We start from the raw sequence: 15489 nt of genomic DNA on the forward strand, positions 1-15489 counted from the left end.
TCAACCTATCCTCATAAGGCATACCACTTAATCCCGGCAACATCCTCGTAAATCTCCTCTGCACCTGTTCTATGGCTTCCACATCCTTTCTGTAATGAGGTGACCAGAACTGGGCACAGTACTCCAGGTGGGGTCTGACCAGGGTCCTATACAGCTGCAGCATTATCTCTCGATTTCTAAACTCAATTCCTCTATTGATGAAGGCCAGTATTCCATACGCCTTCTTAACCACAGCCTCTACCTGTGACGCCGCTTTGAGCGTCCTATGAACCCGGACCCCAAGATCCCTCTGTTCTTCCACACTGCCAAGTGTCTTACCCTTAATATTATATTCTTCCATCCTATTCGACCTGCCAAAATGAACCACCACATGCTTATCTGGGTTGAAGTCCATCTGCCACTTCTCCACCCAGTCTTGCATCTTATCTATGTCTCGCTGCAACTGCTGACATCCCTCTACACGATCCACAACACCTCCAACCTTTCTGTCATCAGCAAACTTGCCAACCCATCCTTCCACTTCCTCATCCAGGTCATTTATAAAAATCACAAAGAGCAAGGGTCCCAGAACAGATCCCTGGGGCACTCCACTGGTGACCGACCTCCACTCTGAAAAAGACCCATCTACAACCACTCTTTGCCTTCTGTGGGCAAGCCAGTTCTGAATCCACAAAGCAACATCCCCTTGTATCCCATGCCCCTTCATTTTCACCATAAGCCTGGCATGGGGCACCTTATCAAACGCCTTACTGAAATCCATATAAACCACATCTACCGCTCTTCCCCCGTCTCAGTGTCCAGTCACATCTTCAAAAAACTCAAACAGACTCGTAAGGCATGATCTGCCTCGGACAAAGCCGTGCTGGCTACTTCTGATCACTCTGTTCCTTTCCAAATGCTCATAAGTCCTGCCACTCAGGATCTTCTCCATCAACTTACCTACAACTGAGATTAGACTCACCGGTCTATAATTTCCTGGGCTTTATCTTCTCCCTTTCTTGACTAACGGAACCACATCCGCCATCCTCCAATCCTCCGGAACCTCTCCCGTCTGCATTGACGACACAAAGATCATCGCCAGAGGCTCTGCAATCTCTTCCCTCGCCTCCCACAGTAACCTGGGGTACATCCCACAGTAACCTGGGGTGAATCGTGTGGAGGGCGTAGAAGGTCTGCAGAGAGATTTGGACAAGCTGAGTGAGTGGGCGAGGATCTGGCAGATGGAGTATAACGTTAACAAATGCGAGGTTATTCACTTTGGAAGAAATAATAGCAAATTGGATTATTATCTAAATGGAAAGAAATTACAACATGCTGCTGTGCAGAGGGACCTGGGGGTCCTTGTGCATGAGACGCAAAAACCCAGTCTGCAGGTGCAACAGGTGATCAAGAAGGCAAATGGGATGTTGGCCTATATCGCAAGGGGGATAGAATATAAAAGCAGAGATGTCTTGCTGCATCTGTACAGGGCATTGGTGAGGCCGCAGCTGGAATACTGTGTGCAGTATTGGTCCCCTTATTTGCAGAAGGGTATATTGGCCTTGGAGGGAGTGCAGAGAAGGTTCACCAGGTTGATACCAGAGATGAGAGGTATTGATTATGAGGAGAGACTGAGCAGATTGGGTTTGTATTCGTTGGAATTTAGAAGGCTGAGGGGGGGATCTTATAGAGACCTATAAGATAATGAAGGGGCTGGATAGGGTAGAGGTGGAGAGATTCTTTCCACTTAGAAAGGAAACTAGAACTAGAGGGCACAACCTCAAAATAAAAGGAGGTCGGTTTAGGACAGAGTTGAGGAGGAACTTCTTCTTTCAGAGGGTGGTGAATCTCTGGAATTCTCTGCCCACTGAAGTGGTGGAGGCTGCCTCGTTGAATATGTTTAAATTACGGATAGATGGATTCCTGATCGGTAAGGGAATTAGGGGTTATAGGGGTCAGGCGGGTAAGTGGAACTGATCCACTTCAGATCAGCCATGATCTTATTGAATGGCGGGGCAGGCTCGAGGGGCTAGATGGCCTACTCCTGCTCCTATTTCTTATGTTCTTATGTTCTTATCCCATCCGGTCCCGGCGATTTATCTAACTTGATACTTTTCAACAGCTCCAACACATCCTCTTTCCTAATGTCCACATGCTCAATCTTCTCAGTCCACTGCAAGTCTGCACTGCAACTACCAAGATCCTTTTCCACTGTGAATACTGAAGCAAAGTATTCATTGAGTACCTCTGCCATTTCTACCGGTTCAATACAGACTTTCCCACCATCACATTTGATAGGTCCTACTCCTTCACATCTTATCCTCTTGCTCTTCACATACTTGTAGAATGCCTTGGGGTTTTCCTTTATCCTGTCTGCCAAGGCCTTCTCATGTCCCCTTCTGGCTCTTCTAATTTCCCTCTTTAGTTCCTTCCTACTAGTCGTATACTCTTCTAGATTTCTAACATTACCTAGCTCCCTGAACCTTTTGTAGGCTTTTCTTTTCTTCCTGACTAAATCCGTTACAGCTTTCGTGCACCACGGTTCCTGTAACCTACCATAACTCCCCTGTCACACCGGAACATTGCTGTGCAGAGCTCCAGACAAATTTTCCTTGAAAATTTGCCACATTTCTTCCGTACATTTCCCTGAGAAAACCTCCTTCCAATTTATGCCTCTAATTTCCTGCCTAATAGCATCATAGTTGCCCTTACTCCAGATAAACACTTTCCTCGCTCGGCTGATCCTATCTCTCTCCAATGCTAGTGTAAAGGAGATAGAGTTATGATCACTATCCCCAAAATGCTCTCCCACTGATAGATCTGACACCTGCCCAGGTTCATTCCCTAATATCAAATCAAGCACAGCCTCTTCTCTTGTAGGCTTATCCACATACTGTGTCAGGAAGCTCTCCTGAACACACCTAACAAACTCCTCTCCATCTAAACCCCTTACACTAGGGATATTCCAATCGATATTTGGGAAATTAAAAACTCCCATCACAACCACTCTGTTATTATCACACCTCTCCAGAATCTGCTTCCCAATCTGCTCCTCCACATCTCTGCTACTATTGGGCGGCCTGTAGAAAACACCCAGTAAAGTTACCGACCCCTTCCTGTTCCTAACCTCCACCCCAGAGATTCCATAGACAATCCTTCCGTGGCATCCATCTTTTCTACAGCTGTGACACTATCCCTGATCAACAGTGCCAGTCCCCCACCTCTTTATTCGCAATAAAGTGGGTGAACTTGCAGCGTGGATCAGTACCTGGGACTTCGATGTTGTGGCTATTTCAGAGACATGGATAGAGCAGGGGCAGGAATGGATGCTGCAGGTCCCGGGGTTCAAATGTTTTAGTCGAAGTAGGGAAGGAGGTAGAAGAGGGGGAGGGGTAGCATTATTGGTCAGAGATTGTATCACAGTGTCAGAGAGGAGGTTTGATGAGGACTTATCTGTTGAGGTAGTATGGGCGGAGATTAGAAATAGGAGAGGAGAGGTCACCCTGTTGGGAGTCTTTTATAGACCTCCTAAAAGTTCTAGAGAGGTTGAGGAAAGGATTGCGGAGTCAATCCTGCTTAGGAGTGAAAGTAATAGGGCAATTGTTATGGGGGATTTTAACTTGACTAATATTGACTGGAATTGTTATAGCTCCAGCTCGTTAGAGGGGTCAGTTTTTGTTCAAAGCGTGCAGGAAGGTTTTTTGACTCAGTATGTAGACAGGCCAACTAGAGGTGAGGCTATATTGGATCTGGTGCTGGGAAATGAGCCAGACCAGGTGCTAGACTTGGAAGTTGGTGTGCATTTTGGTGATAGTGACCACAATTCGGTTACGTTCACCTTAGTGATGGAAAGGGATAGGCATGATCCTCGGGCCAGTGGTTTTAGCTGGGGGAAGGGTAATTATGAGGCTATTAGGAGAGAATTAGGAAACATAGGTTGGACTAGGAGATTACAGGGACTGGGAACGTCCGACATGTGGAGTTTTTTCAAGGAGCAGCTACTGCGAGTCTGTGATAGGTATGTCCCTGTCAGGCAAGGAGGAATTGGTAGGGCTAGGGAACCGTGGTGCACCAAAAAAGTTTCTTTGTTGGTTAAAAAGAAAAAGGAGGCTTATGTTCGGATGAGACGTGAGCACTCGGGTAGTGCACTAGAAAGCTTTAGATTGGCTAAGAGGGAGTTGAAGAGCGAGCTTAGAAGGGCTAAAAGGGGACATGAGAAGACTTTGGCGGATAGGGTTAAAGAGAATCCTAAGGCGTTCTATAGGTATGTCAAGAACAGAAGGTTGGTTAGGGCAAGTTTAGGGCCAGTTATAGATGGCAGAGGGAAGTTATGTGTGGAACCGGAGGAGATTGGTGAAGCATTGAACCAATATTTCTCTTCGGTGTTCACGCAAGGGGACATGAATATAGCTGAGGAGGACACTGGGTTGCAAGGGAGTAGAATAGACAGTATTACAGTTGATAAGGAGGATGTGCAGGATATTCTGGAGGGTCTGAAAATAGATAAATCCCCTGGTCCGGATGGGATTTATCCAAGGATTCTCTGGGAGGCAAGAGAAGTGATTGCAGAGCCTCTGGCTCTGATCTTCAGGTCGTCGTTGGCCTCTGGTATAGTACCAGAAGATTGGAGGTTAGCGAATGTTGTCCCATTGCTTAAGAAGGGGAACAGAGACTTCCCCGGGAATTATAGACCGGTGAGTCTCACTTCTGTTGTCGGCAAGATGTTGGAAAAAATTATAAGGGATAGGATTTATAGTTATTTGGAGAGTAATGAATTGATAGGTGATAGTCAGCATGGTTTTGTGGCAAGTAGGTCGTGCCTTACTAACCTTATTGAGTTTTTTGAGAAAGTGACCAAGGAGGTGGATGGGGGCAAGGCAGTGGACGTGGTATATATGGATTTTAGTAAGGCGTTTGATAAGGTTCACCATGGTAGGCTTCTGCAGAAAATGCAGATGTATGGGATTGGGGGTGATCTAGGAAATTGGATCAGGAATTGGCTAGCGGATAGGAAACAGAGGGTGGTGGTTGATAGTAAATATTCATCATGGAGTGCGGTTACAAGTGGTGTACCTCAGGGATCTGTTTTGGGGCCACTGCTGTTTGTAATATTTATTAATGATCTGGATGAGGGTATAGTTGGGTGGATTAGCAAATTTGCTGATGACACCAAAGTCGGTGGTGTGGTAGACAGTGAGGAAGGGTGTCGTAGTTTGCAGGAAGACTTAGACAGGTTGCAAAGTTGGGCCGAGAGGTGGCGGATGGAGTTTAATGCGGAGAAGTGTGAGGTAATTCACTTTGGTAGGAATAACAGATGTGTTGAGTATAGGGCTAACGGGAGGACTTTGAATAGTGTGGAGGAGCAGAGGGATCTAGGTGTATGTGTGCATAGATCCCTGAAAGTTGGGAATCAAGTAGATAAGGTTGTTAAGAAGGCATATGGTGTCTTGGCGTTTATTGGTAGGGGGATTGAATTTAGGAGTCGTAGCGTTATGTTGCAACTGTACACAACTCTGGTGCGGCCGCACTTGGAGTACTGTGTGCAGTTCTGGTCCCCACATTACAGGAAGGATGTGGAGGCTTTGGAGAGGGTGCAGAGGAGGTTTACCAGGATGTTGCCTGGTATGGAGGGGAGATCCTATGAGGAGAGGCTGAGGGATTTGGGATTGTTTTCGCTGGATAGGCGGCAGCTAAGAGGGGATCTTATTGAAACATATAAGATGATTAGAGGTTTAGATAGGGTGGATAGTGATAGCCTTTTTCCTCTGATGGAGAAATCCAGCACGAGGGGGCATGGCTTTAAATTGAGGGGGGGTAGTTATAGAACCGATGTCAGGGGTAGGTTCTTTACCCAGAGGGTGGTGAGGGATTGGAATGCCCTGCCAGCATCAGTAGTAAATGCGCCTAGTTTGGGGGCATTTAAGAGATCCGTAGATAGGTTCATGGACGAAAAGAAATTGGTTTAGGTTGGAGGGTCACAGTTTTTTTTTAACTGGTCGGTGCAACATCGTGGGCCGAAGGGCCTGTTCTGCGCTGTAATGTTCTATGTTCTTTTGCCTCCTTCCCTGTCCCTCCTGAAACATCTGAAACCCGGCACTTGAAGTATCCAGTCCTGACCCTGAGATAACCAAGTCTCTGTAATGGCCACCACATCACACTTCCAAGCAGCGATCCACACTCTAAGCTCATCCATTTTGTTCACAATACTCCTTGTGTTAAAATAAACACACCTCAACCCTTCGGTCTGAGAGCTCCCCTTCCCCTGCCTATCCTCCCTCTCACACTGCCGACCAGCCCCTCTTATTTTTACTCTAACCTCCTCTCTCCCAGTCACCACATTTTGATTCCCACCCCCCAACCATTCTAGCTTAAACACTCCCCAGTAACCTTAGCAAACCTGAGGTTACTGGGGAGTGGGTTCATGGTGGGAGATATAGGAAGGATATCAGAGGCAGGTTCTTTACGCAGAGAGTGGTTGGGATGTGGAATGGACTGCCTGCAGTGATAGTGGAGTCGGACACTTTAGGATCATTTAAGCGGTTATTGGATAGGCACATGGAGCACACCAGGATGATAGGGAGTGGGATAGCTTGATCTTGGTTTCAGATAAAGCTCGGCACAACATCGTGGGCCGAACGGCCTGTTCTGTGCTGTACTGTTCTATGTTCTATGTTCCCGCCAGAATATTGGTCCCCCTGGGATTTAAGTGAAACCTGTCCTTTTTGTGCAGGTCGCACCTGCCCCTAAAGAGGTCCCAATGATCCAGGAACCTGAATCCCTGACCCCTGGTCCAATCCGTCAGCCACTCATTCATCCTCCACCTTATTCCATTCCTTCCCTCACTGTCCCGTGGCACAGGTAGCAATCCTGAGATTACTACCTTAGCGTTCCTTTTACTTAACTCCCTACCTAACTCCCTATATTCTCTTTTCATAACCCCTTCCCCTTTCCTGCCTACGTTGGCAGTACCAGTATGCACCATGACCTCTGGCTCCTCTCCCTCAGGGACGCGGATGGCGGTTTGCCTCCCTGGAGCCGGGATCAGGGATGTTTCCGACACGGTCCTTTTTTTTAAGGATTTCTTGGACCGTGTCGGAAACATCCCTGATCCCGGCTCCAGGGAGGCAAACCGCCATCCGCGTTTCGCGACTTCTTCCACAGAAACGCCTGTCTGACCCCCTCACTGTGGAGTCCCCGATCACCACTGCCTTCCTACTCCTTTCCTTACCTTTTTTTGCTACAGGGTCGGACTCCGCGCCGGAGGCACGACCACTGCTGCTTCCCCCAAGTGGGCTGTCCCCTCCCAACAGTACTCAAACAAGAGTACTTATTCTTAAGGGGCACAACCACTGGGGCACTCTGAACCACCTGACCTTTCCCTTTCCTGACTGTGACCCACTTGCCTGCTCCTTGTGGCCCCGGTGTGACCACCTGCCTATAACTCCTATCTATCACCTCCTCGTTTTCCCTGACCAGACGAACATCCTCGAGCTGCAGCTCCAGTTCCCGAACTCGGTCCCTTAGGAGCCGCAGCTCGACGCACCCAGCACAGATATGCACCTCTGGGAGGTTAGGCGACTCCACGACCTCCCACATCCGGCACTGAGCACAGCAAGCTGGCTTCACATTCATATTTCCTTTTTCCTCAGATTCCACAGGGGAAGAAATAAGAGTTAAACGTTTATGAATAAGTAATTGACACCTGAAATCTCAGAAGTGAACCTTTCTGCTCTCCACACTGTTTCTGTTCCTGCCTTGGACGAATCAGGTAGTTTATCAAACTGATCTTTGTTTTTTGTGGTCTTGATCCAGACTCGAATCTCTCCCTGGCCAAAGGAGTCTCCTGGATCCTGGTTCAGTGAGTTCAAGCGAGGCAAACTGGTGAGTTTCATTGTTGGGACAAGTCCATTTTCTCATCCATGTTACTTGTACCAAACTCCCTGCTGGAAATGGCTGGGAATTGCACAGTCCTTCAGACAGACCCGTCGAGGCTTCTGTGTTTTACAGGTTGATTTCCAGATGATGCAATGACTGGGTAGGATTGTAACTCCTGTTTTCTTGTGTGAACTGTCTCTTGCAGCTTGCCTACGTGGATTCTCAGGGTGAACACATCAACTTGGTGCAGATGACATTCCTGAAATTGCTGAGTGCATCTGCAAGACAGAACTTCACCTATAACTGTCAGCAGTCTGTCGCCTGGTACGATGCAGCCTCTGACAGTTATGACAAGGCTTTGAGATTCCTCGGATCCAACGATGAGGAAATGTCACATGACAACAACCCATACATCAAAGCCATCTATGATGGCTGCACGGTGAGTAGCGGTTGACGTGACCCCCAGCAATGGGACCCTGTTGTGATCTTGTGCACAGTTCTGGTCTCCACGTCCCTGGGATCAGAGGCTGTTGTTAGTGCGAGTGGGCGAACACGACCACTGTGGACCCAGAGTCAGGTTCAACAATGGCACAGCTTTATTGCTTTTACGTCGACGGAGGTACAATCAGGACACACATACAATAACAGTCCCGAAAGCACTCTGAAAGCCCTGCCGCAATGGGCTACAGTTATACTCGAACTTTGACACGCTGTATGATTCAAATGTTAATGTTTTGTTTACAGTATTTGACTCTGACCATTCTGTTTGATGTTTTAAGTACAGTATCAATGTTTAGGTATGGTAATCGTTTCTGTCCGATGGGTTTATCAATGGACTAGAATCTCCCCGGGGTTTCTTATACAATAGGTGTTTTATCAGGAAGTCTTCCAGGTCTAGGAGACCTTCTGTTTGATAAAGGCTTCCTGATATCCTTGGAGCCAATTTAATTAAATGGAAGGTTATGCTAATGTGAGTTCTGGGTTATGCTAATGTGAGTTCCTGAGTCCCTTTGTCAGCCTGGTTTCTGCATTTTAAAAGACCTGCTTGTCTGTTCACACTTTGTGCCTGGATGCTGCTTTGTCCTGTTTCATTTATTTGATTTTATTCTAAGAAATATTTAATCTAAGGAATCACAGAAATTTGTGTCCGCTTACACTGTTAACAGGTGATGAGTTTTTAACTCTTTTTCTTGTTCCTTTCTCAGTTAAGGAAAGGTTTGGAAAAGACTGTTCTGGAGATTAATACCCCAAAAGTAGATCAAGTTCCAATCATCGACTTGTTGGTGAGTGACTTTGGCAACAGCAACCAGAAGTTTGGGTTCGAGGTTGGTGCTGTGTGCTTTCTGGGCTAAAAGACTGTGTGGGACAACCAGACAAAAGGATATCTTCAAGCCAGCACTCTCAGCGCAAGACACGTGCAAGTTTTGATCCTGGTTGGAGTAAAAATTCTCTCTCACTGTGTATGTATGTATTATTATCTAGAAATTACTGAATGCCCTTGTGGGGCCAGAATCACATGACTTAAACCTATTATGAACTAACGAAGAACTAACGATGGTGTTGAGTTATATCGGGTGCAAGGGGAACAATACTGGTCCCTCCTCAAGGTTCCCGTCGTCATTGGCTACTCTTGGTGCTCTCACACGTTGCAAAGATGCGAAGGTGGATTGTAATGAACTGTAATTCTTCAATTGTAAATTACCACTTCAACCTGTTTCCAATTTCAGAACTTGCAGGTGTCTATCTGGCTGCCAATTTCTAAAGTGCCATTTTCACCAATTTTTGGGGAAAATCAAATACAAACTGTGTAATAATTAAAAAACTAAATAAAATGTTAACCTTTTGTGAATGAGTTATTCTTTCCTGTGGCTGTCACTGTGTGAAAAAAAGCATGGATTCTGTCAGGAGCTGATTGGACATTGGGATTCTGCTTTGCTACTCTGGGGAGGGAGCAGAGCTGATTGGTTCTTTGAAAAAGAGTTATCCAATCAGCATGGGCATGGTGGGCCTCCATGTTTCTCTACTTCAGATGTCTCCTCCTGCAGTGAGTTTCTCAATAGTTGAGCTTTACTCAACATTTGGATATTGTGTTATGGTGCTATATTTATAAGTTTTAATTAGGTTCTGAAGTGTGTAGAGTGTGTCTAAGGCTTCCCAGAATCTGTCAACCTTAAATGCTCAGCACCAACTGCCAATCTATATCTGGTAAAGGCCCTCTGAATGAGTTTGGGTGCGCACTGTCCTGGCTTTCTGCTGAGCTTCTCTCTGAATGGCCAATCTCAGCTTCTCTGCTTTGCTTGCTTGCCTCTTCATTCTGCTTTCAGGCTGAGAAACTGTTCTCAGGTGATTGCTACGCAAGGATTTGCCCATTAATTTAATCCCTTTGCTTGGTGCCTTGTATATCTGTCTGGGCAATGCTCTCTCTGAAACAATCCACACGTTTTTACCCATTCTCAATTAATGGTCATACATAGCCCATAATATGTCTAGGTCATGTGATTCTAACTCATTGCTGAGCAACAAGTCTGGAGATTGTAAACCAATAGAATTCTCACACTTACTGTTTGTTAAAGTTGTTTTTTTGCAATTCCCTCTTGGATCGGACAGGAGTGACTCGCCTTGTAATTCATTTCATAATCTCTGTAAGACTTGAAAAGAAGTATTAACTTCCAGAGCTGATCAGTAATCAGAGCCCAACCAATAAAATCTGTGACATTTGAGATTCCAAACGGAAAGAATGTGTTTGCTCTCATTTCCAGAACAAAAGTTTGTAAATATAAACATGGGAAAGAGTAACGGAATTACGTGAATAAAAATCCAGTCTTGTCTACCTGGGTGGTCCTGCTTTTTATTCAAGTTTATTTGATGCATTTTGATGTAAAGATTTTTGAATTAAAACCCTAGAAATCTGCTCCCAGGGACCAGAGAACCTTGGCTGATCCCCCTCTCCCAACAGTGTTCGGCACGGAGCTTGCCATTATCAGGCTTCTACTAAATTAGCGACAAATGAGGGATTTAAGGACAGGGCATTATGGAATCCCGGATTTATGGGGAATAAAATAGAGAGAACGTTTTGAATAATCTCCTGTTTAGACACTTATGTGAAGAACGCAGTCGGCACATTAAATAACACCAGTCACATTATTCTAATGTTGTATAAATTGATTGTAGAGTTATTAGAGTTAGAAATGAGAACCGAACCACATGCGGAGATTTACACAGCTGCCTTGTATTGCTCTGCCTGTAGCAAATGATTATCTGTATTTTACAAAAACACCTCTGTTCAAAAATAAAATAATTTACAAAGCGTTTGATTGGGTCCCCGGATTCAACACTTTTTCTGAACTCTGTCATACACGCTTGGCAAAGTTTTCTGCTCTTGACAATAGAATTAATTATTTTTCTTTCTTACTCTGAGTGAGTAAAGCTAGTATCACTATGTTACATACATAGAAATGTACATAGAACATAGGAGGAGGCCATTCAGCCCTTCGAGCCTGCTCCACCTTTCATCATGATCATGACTAGAAGATCCACAACTGTCCTGATCTTCTCAGTACGGCGACTGGATGAGAAATGCAGGAACATTCAACAACCTCACCAAGACACTCGACTACGTCAGCTGAGGCAGTCAGTTGGATCTTCTGGAGTGAATTTCCTGACCACTGTTCAATGTGATCTCCTCTTTCCAGGACAACATAACGACAAAGGTCACTCCCACAGAGCAACATGGCAACACCTTCAGATCCACAATGGGGTCAAACATGGTTGTATTCTGGGATTGATACTCTTTGGCATCTTCTTTTGCTGCGGTCATTTGCCTTCAGGTCACCCATATAGGTTGCCTAGATACACGCCCGAACTGACAGTGAGCTGTTCAGCCTCGCTCACCTGAGATCCAGGTCAAAGCTGCACCAAGTCCTCAGCTACCCTGACAGCATCACATGTTGAAGAACATCTTCAGCTGTGATTGCATCGACTGTCTCACACCTGCAGAGCTTGTTTTGACAACCAGAAAGGAAAATGTCCCGGTGCAGGATAGTGTCACTCCGCCCTCTGTGAGCACTGGCTATGTGACATTGGAGGCTGCTTCTAGTTGCACATATCTCAGATCCACAATCCCCAGCAATCTGTCACTTGATGCTGAGAACACACATTACAGCAGCTGTAGCTTTCTAATTGAGAGAGTTTGGAACAATAGCATCCTGACAGAGAAACACCAAACTAAGTGTGCCAAGCCTGTGTCCTCCACACACTCTCTACATGGGTGAAACCTAGACAATATACAGGAGACAGGAGAAAAAGCTGAACAGTTCCCACCATTGCCGTCTCAGACACCTCCTCAGAATGTCCTGGCAGAAAAAGGTCTCCAGGCCAGAGGCTCTGGAGCATGCTCATTCCAACAGAAAACACTCACTGTTCAGCCAATGATGCCTCTGCAGACTCGGTAATGTCAGATGTGATGTCAGCCCTGGAGCTGTATGGTGAGCCGACCACTGGGTCACAACCTCGGGGTGTCCTTACCTTTGTTACAAGGGTGATATGAAGATGGTGGACATTGACAGTGTTCATTGGGAGACAGTCACTGATGACCATCGCCCCTCTAGGCGGACTGGAAGGAGGTTGGATGAGGTGAGCAGAAACTAACAGCTCCGCCGACTGATTAGAGAACTCAGAGAAAGCAGAGAGCAGTGAACCACTCACCTTCTCACCCACTGTCTTCCCTATGCAGAAACAGAGCAGAGACAGTCACGGCAGAGCGAGGCTCCAGGTCACAACAACTGAAACTAAACACTAATTCACCATCACAGCACAAAGCAAACACAGAGCTAAACTAATGAGGGATTCAGACTAATAATTTTGTTTTGGTCTCCTTTTCTGAGGAAGGATGTTCTTGCTCTCGAGGGAGTGCAGTGAAGGTTTACCAGGCTGATTCCGGGGATGGCGGCACTGATGTATGAAGAGAGATTGACTAGGTTAGGATTGTTTTCGCTGGAGTTCAGATGAATGAGGGGGGATCTCATAGAGACTTATAAAATTCTAACAGGACTAGACAGGGTAGATGCAGGGAGGACATTCCCGATGGTGGAGGAGTCCAGAACCAGGGGTCACAGTCTGAGGATTCAGGGTAGACCATTTAGGACGGAGGTGAGGAGACATTTCTCCACCCAAAGAATGGTGAGCTTCAGGAATTCATTACCACAGGAAGTAGTTGATGCCAAAACATTAAATGTATTCAAGAGGCGGCTGGATATAGCACTTGGGGCAAATGGGATCAAAGATTATGGGGAAAAAGCAGGATTAGACTATTGAGTTGGACGATCAGCCATGATCGTAATGAATGGCGGAGCAGGCTCGAAGGTTCGAATGGCCTCCTCCTGCTCCTATCTTCTATGTTTCTACATCCAGTTGATGTTGATCATTCAGCCTCATCACAATTTAAACATTGGATCTTCAGCTTATCTCACACAGTTTGGAGGGGATTTTCTGGACTTCTTGCCTGTGGGATTATCCTGTACTTCCGAAGGTGAAGGTGACCTCTGACCCCATGGCAGTTTCCATGGTGACACAGCTGGTGAGCAACCCAAATGGACATTGGACTGGAAGATCCCACCAACAGCCAATGAGAAGTCACCACCAGAAAACCCACCAGTGGGGATGGCTGGAAAACCCGGGTGGTTGTCTCTGATTTTCCGTTCTTGGTGTTGCTGCCCCCGGAGAGACTGGAAACCTCATTAACAAAGGAATCCTCACAAGAATAAAGCAAAGACAACTGATGGATAAGGTCTTCAAATTTATACTGTTACAAACCACAACATTGACACATTAATTATCAGGTGAAGGAGGTTCTGGAGCATGCTCATTCCATCAGTAAACGCTCACTGCTCAGCCAATGATATCTCCGCAGGCTCCGCGACTCATTAATTATCAGGTGAAGGAGATTTCAAATCAAAAAGTCAGTTTTATTTTAAATTGTTAACACAGTAAACAAATGTCTTCAAACCAAGGGTGACATCTTTACAGGGTGTGATTCTCTACCCTGGGTCGACTAACTGGGGTGGCACGGTGGCACGGTGATTAGCACTGCTGCTTCACAGCTCCAGGGACCCGGGTTCGATTCCCGGCTCGGGTCACTGTCTGTGTGGAGTTTGCACATTCTTCTCGTGTCTGCGTGGGTTTCCTCCGGGTGCTCCGGTTTCCTCCCACAGTCCAAAGATGTGCGGGTTAGGTTGATTGGCCAGGTTAAAAATTGTCCCTTAAAGTCCTGAGATATGTAGGTTAGAGGGATTAGTGGGTAAATATGTGGGGGTAGGGCCTGGGTGGGATTGTGGTCGGTGCAGACTCGATGGGCCGAATGGCCTCCTTCTGCACTGTAGGGTTTCTATGGTGATTCTATGATGAACTCTCAGAACAAACTCAAAACGTGAACTCTGTTTCTCTCTCCACAGACGCTGCCAGACCCGCTGGGTTTATCCTGCATTTTCTGCTCTAATATCCTCACTCTTGTGCTCAATCTCTCCTGGAATGAAGGATAGCTTTCCATTAGCTTTCTCAATCACTTTCTCAAGAGGATTGCCCCTGCTGCTGTCAGAGACCTCGATTCCAATCCAAGAGTCCAATAGCCTTCCTGTATCTGTGTCCCGCGTGTGGATTGGTGACTCTGAGTTTCACATCTCATCACCAATTCTCCATCACCGCTGGAATTCACAGCTGGATCCAGCCCGTCTCTGATCCTCTTTACCGTGGGAATTTGGGGCACAGTCTTTGCCCACATGGTTTGGACAGTTTGGTGACAATCTTACCACAGCAGCCTTCCTCCACTCTTACAACCAATCAGAAACACAGGCTGGATTTTCCAGCTCCCCCACCCCGCACCCTCAGTGGCGGAGGCGGCTTGTGATTGGCTGCTGGTGGGATCTTCCAGTCCCACCAAAGTCAATGGCCAATGGCGTTGCTGACCAGCTGCTCTGCTGGGAAGCCCGGGGGGAGGGGGGGGGGGGCGGTGGTGCGGGCGGCGGGGCAGGGAGTCACCTTCAGGACGACCAGTATATTCCACCAAGAGGGGCCAGAAACTCCTAGCCACTTCTTCCTTCGCCACTTCTGCTGTTGAGGACGTTTTGGATTCCACCATATCTGGCAGCTCCTCCCAACACGTGTGGTCCTATCAGGAGCCAGCACTCCCTATGGCATTGTTGAAGGAGTCAATGGAATGTAGAAGCTTTTCCACCACATCAAGGTGGGAGATCCACAAAGGGACCGTCTGGCATCATTACAAACACGCAGATTACTGGCACCATGTGCAATCTCACAGACTTTCCGACACAGCCTCGAATGTGTTAACTCTCTCACTTTCCACTCAATTGTTGCAGCGTCCCACTGGCATTCCACAGTGTCTGTGTTTTAACCAAAGTCTCCGCACACAGTTACCATCGACAAGGCACACATCTATGAACCATCTCTCACTCCGGTCAGGCACAAACCCCCAGAGACCCCCTTCTCCAGCCCCTTTCGCTGGGCTGGTGGCTCTGGCAGCATTCAGACAGCAACAATGCATCATGTCCAGTCCACAACTCCCTGTCCTGCCTGCTTTCAGCTCTCTGCTCTTTCTAACTTGATGACACACACAGGGAGGCG

The 15489-nt window shown here is 46.7% G+C and overlaps 1 protein-coding gene across 1 annotated transcript in view; it reads left to right on the top strand.

Moving 5' to 3' along the window:
* Positions 1-9697, top strand: part of LOC144497798 (collagen alpha-1(XI) chain-like) — a 494895-nt gene extending 485198 nt beyond the window's left edge. The window contains exons 50-52 of the mRNA XM_078219235.1: positions 7792-7860; positions 8060-8293; positions 9060-9697. Of these exons, the coding sequence (XP_078075361.1) occupies positions 7792-7860; positions 8060-8293; positions 9060-9206 (450 nt within the window). The 3' untranslated portion in view covers positions 9207-9697. The remainder of the gene's footprint in view (positions 1-7791; positions 7861-8059; positions 8294-9059) is intronic.
* The last annotated feature ends 5792 nt before the right edge of the window (positions 9698-15489 follow it).

Source organism: Mustelus asterias, chromosome 8 (genome assembly GCF_964213995.1).
Source record: "Mustelus asterias chromosome 8, sMusAst1.hap1.1, whole genome shotgun sequence".
Taxonomy (NCBI): domain Eukaryota; kingdom Metazoa; phylum Chordata; class Chondrichthyes; order Carcharhiniformes; family Triakidae; genus Mustelus; species Mustelus asterias.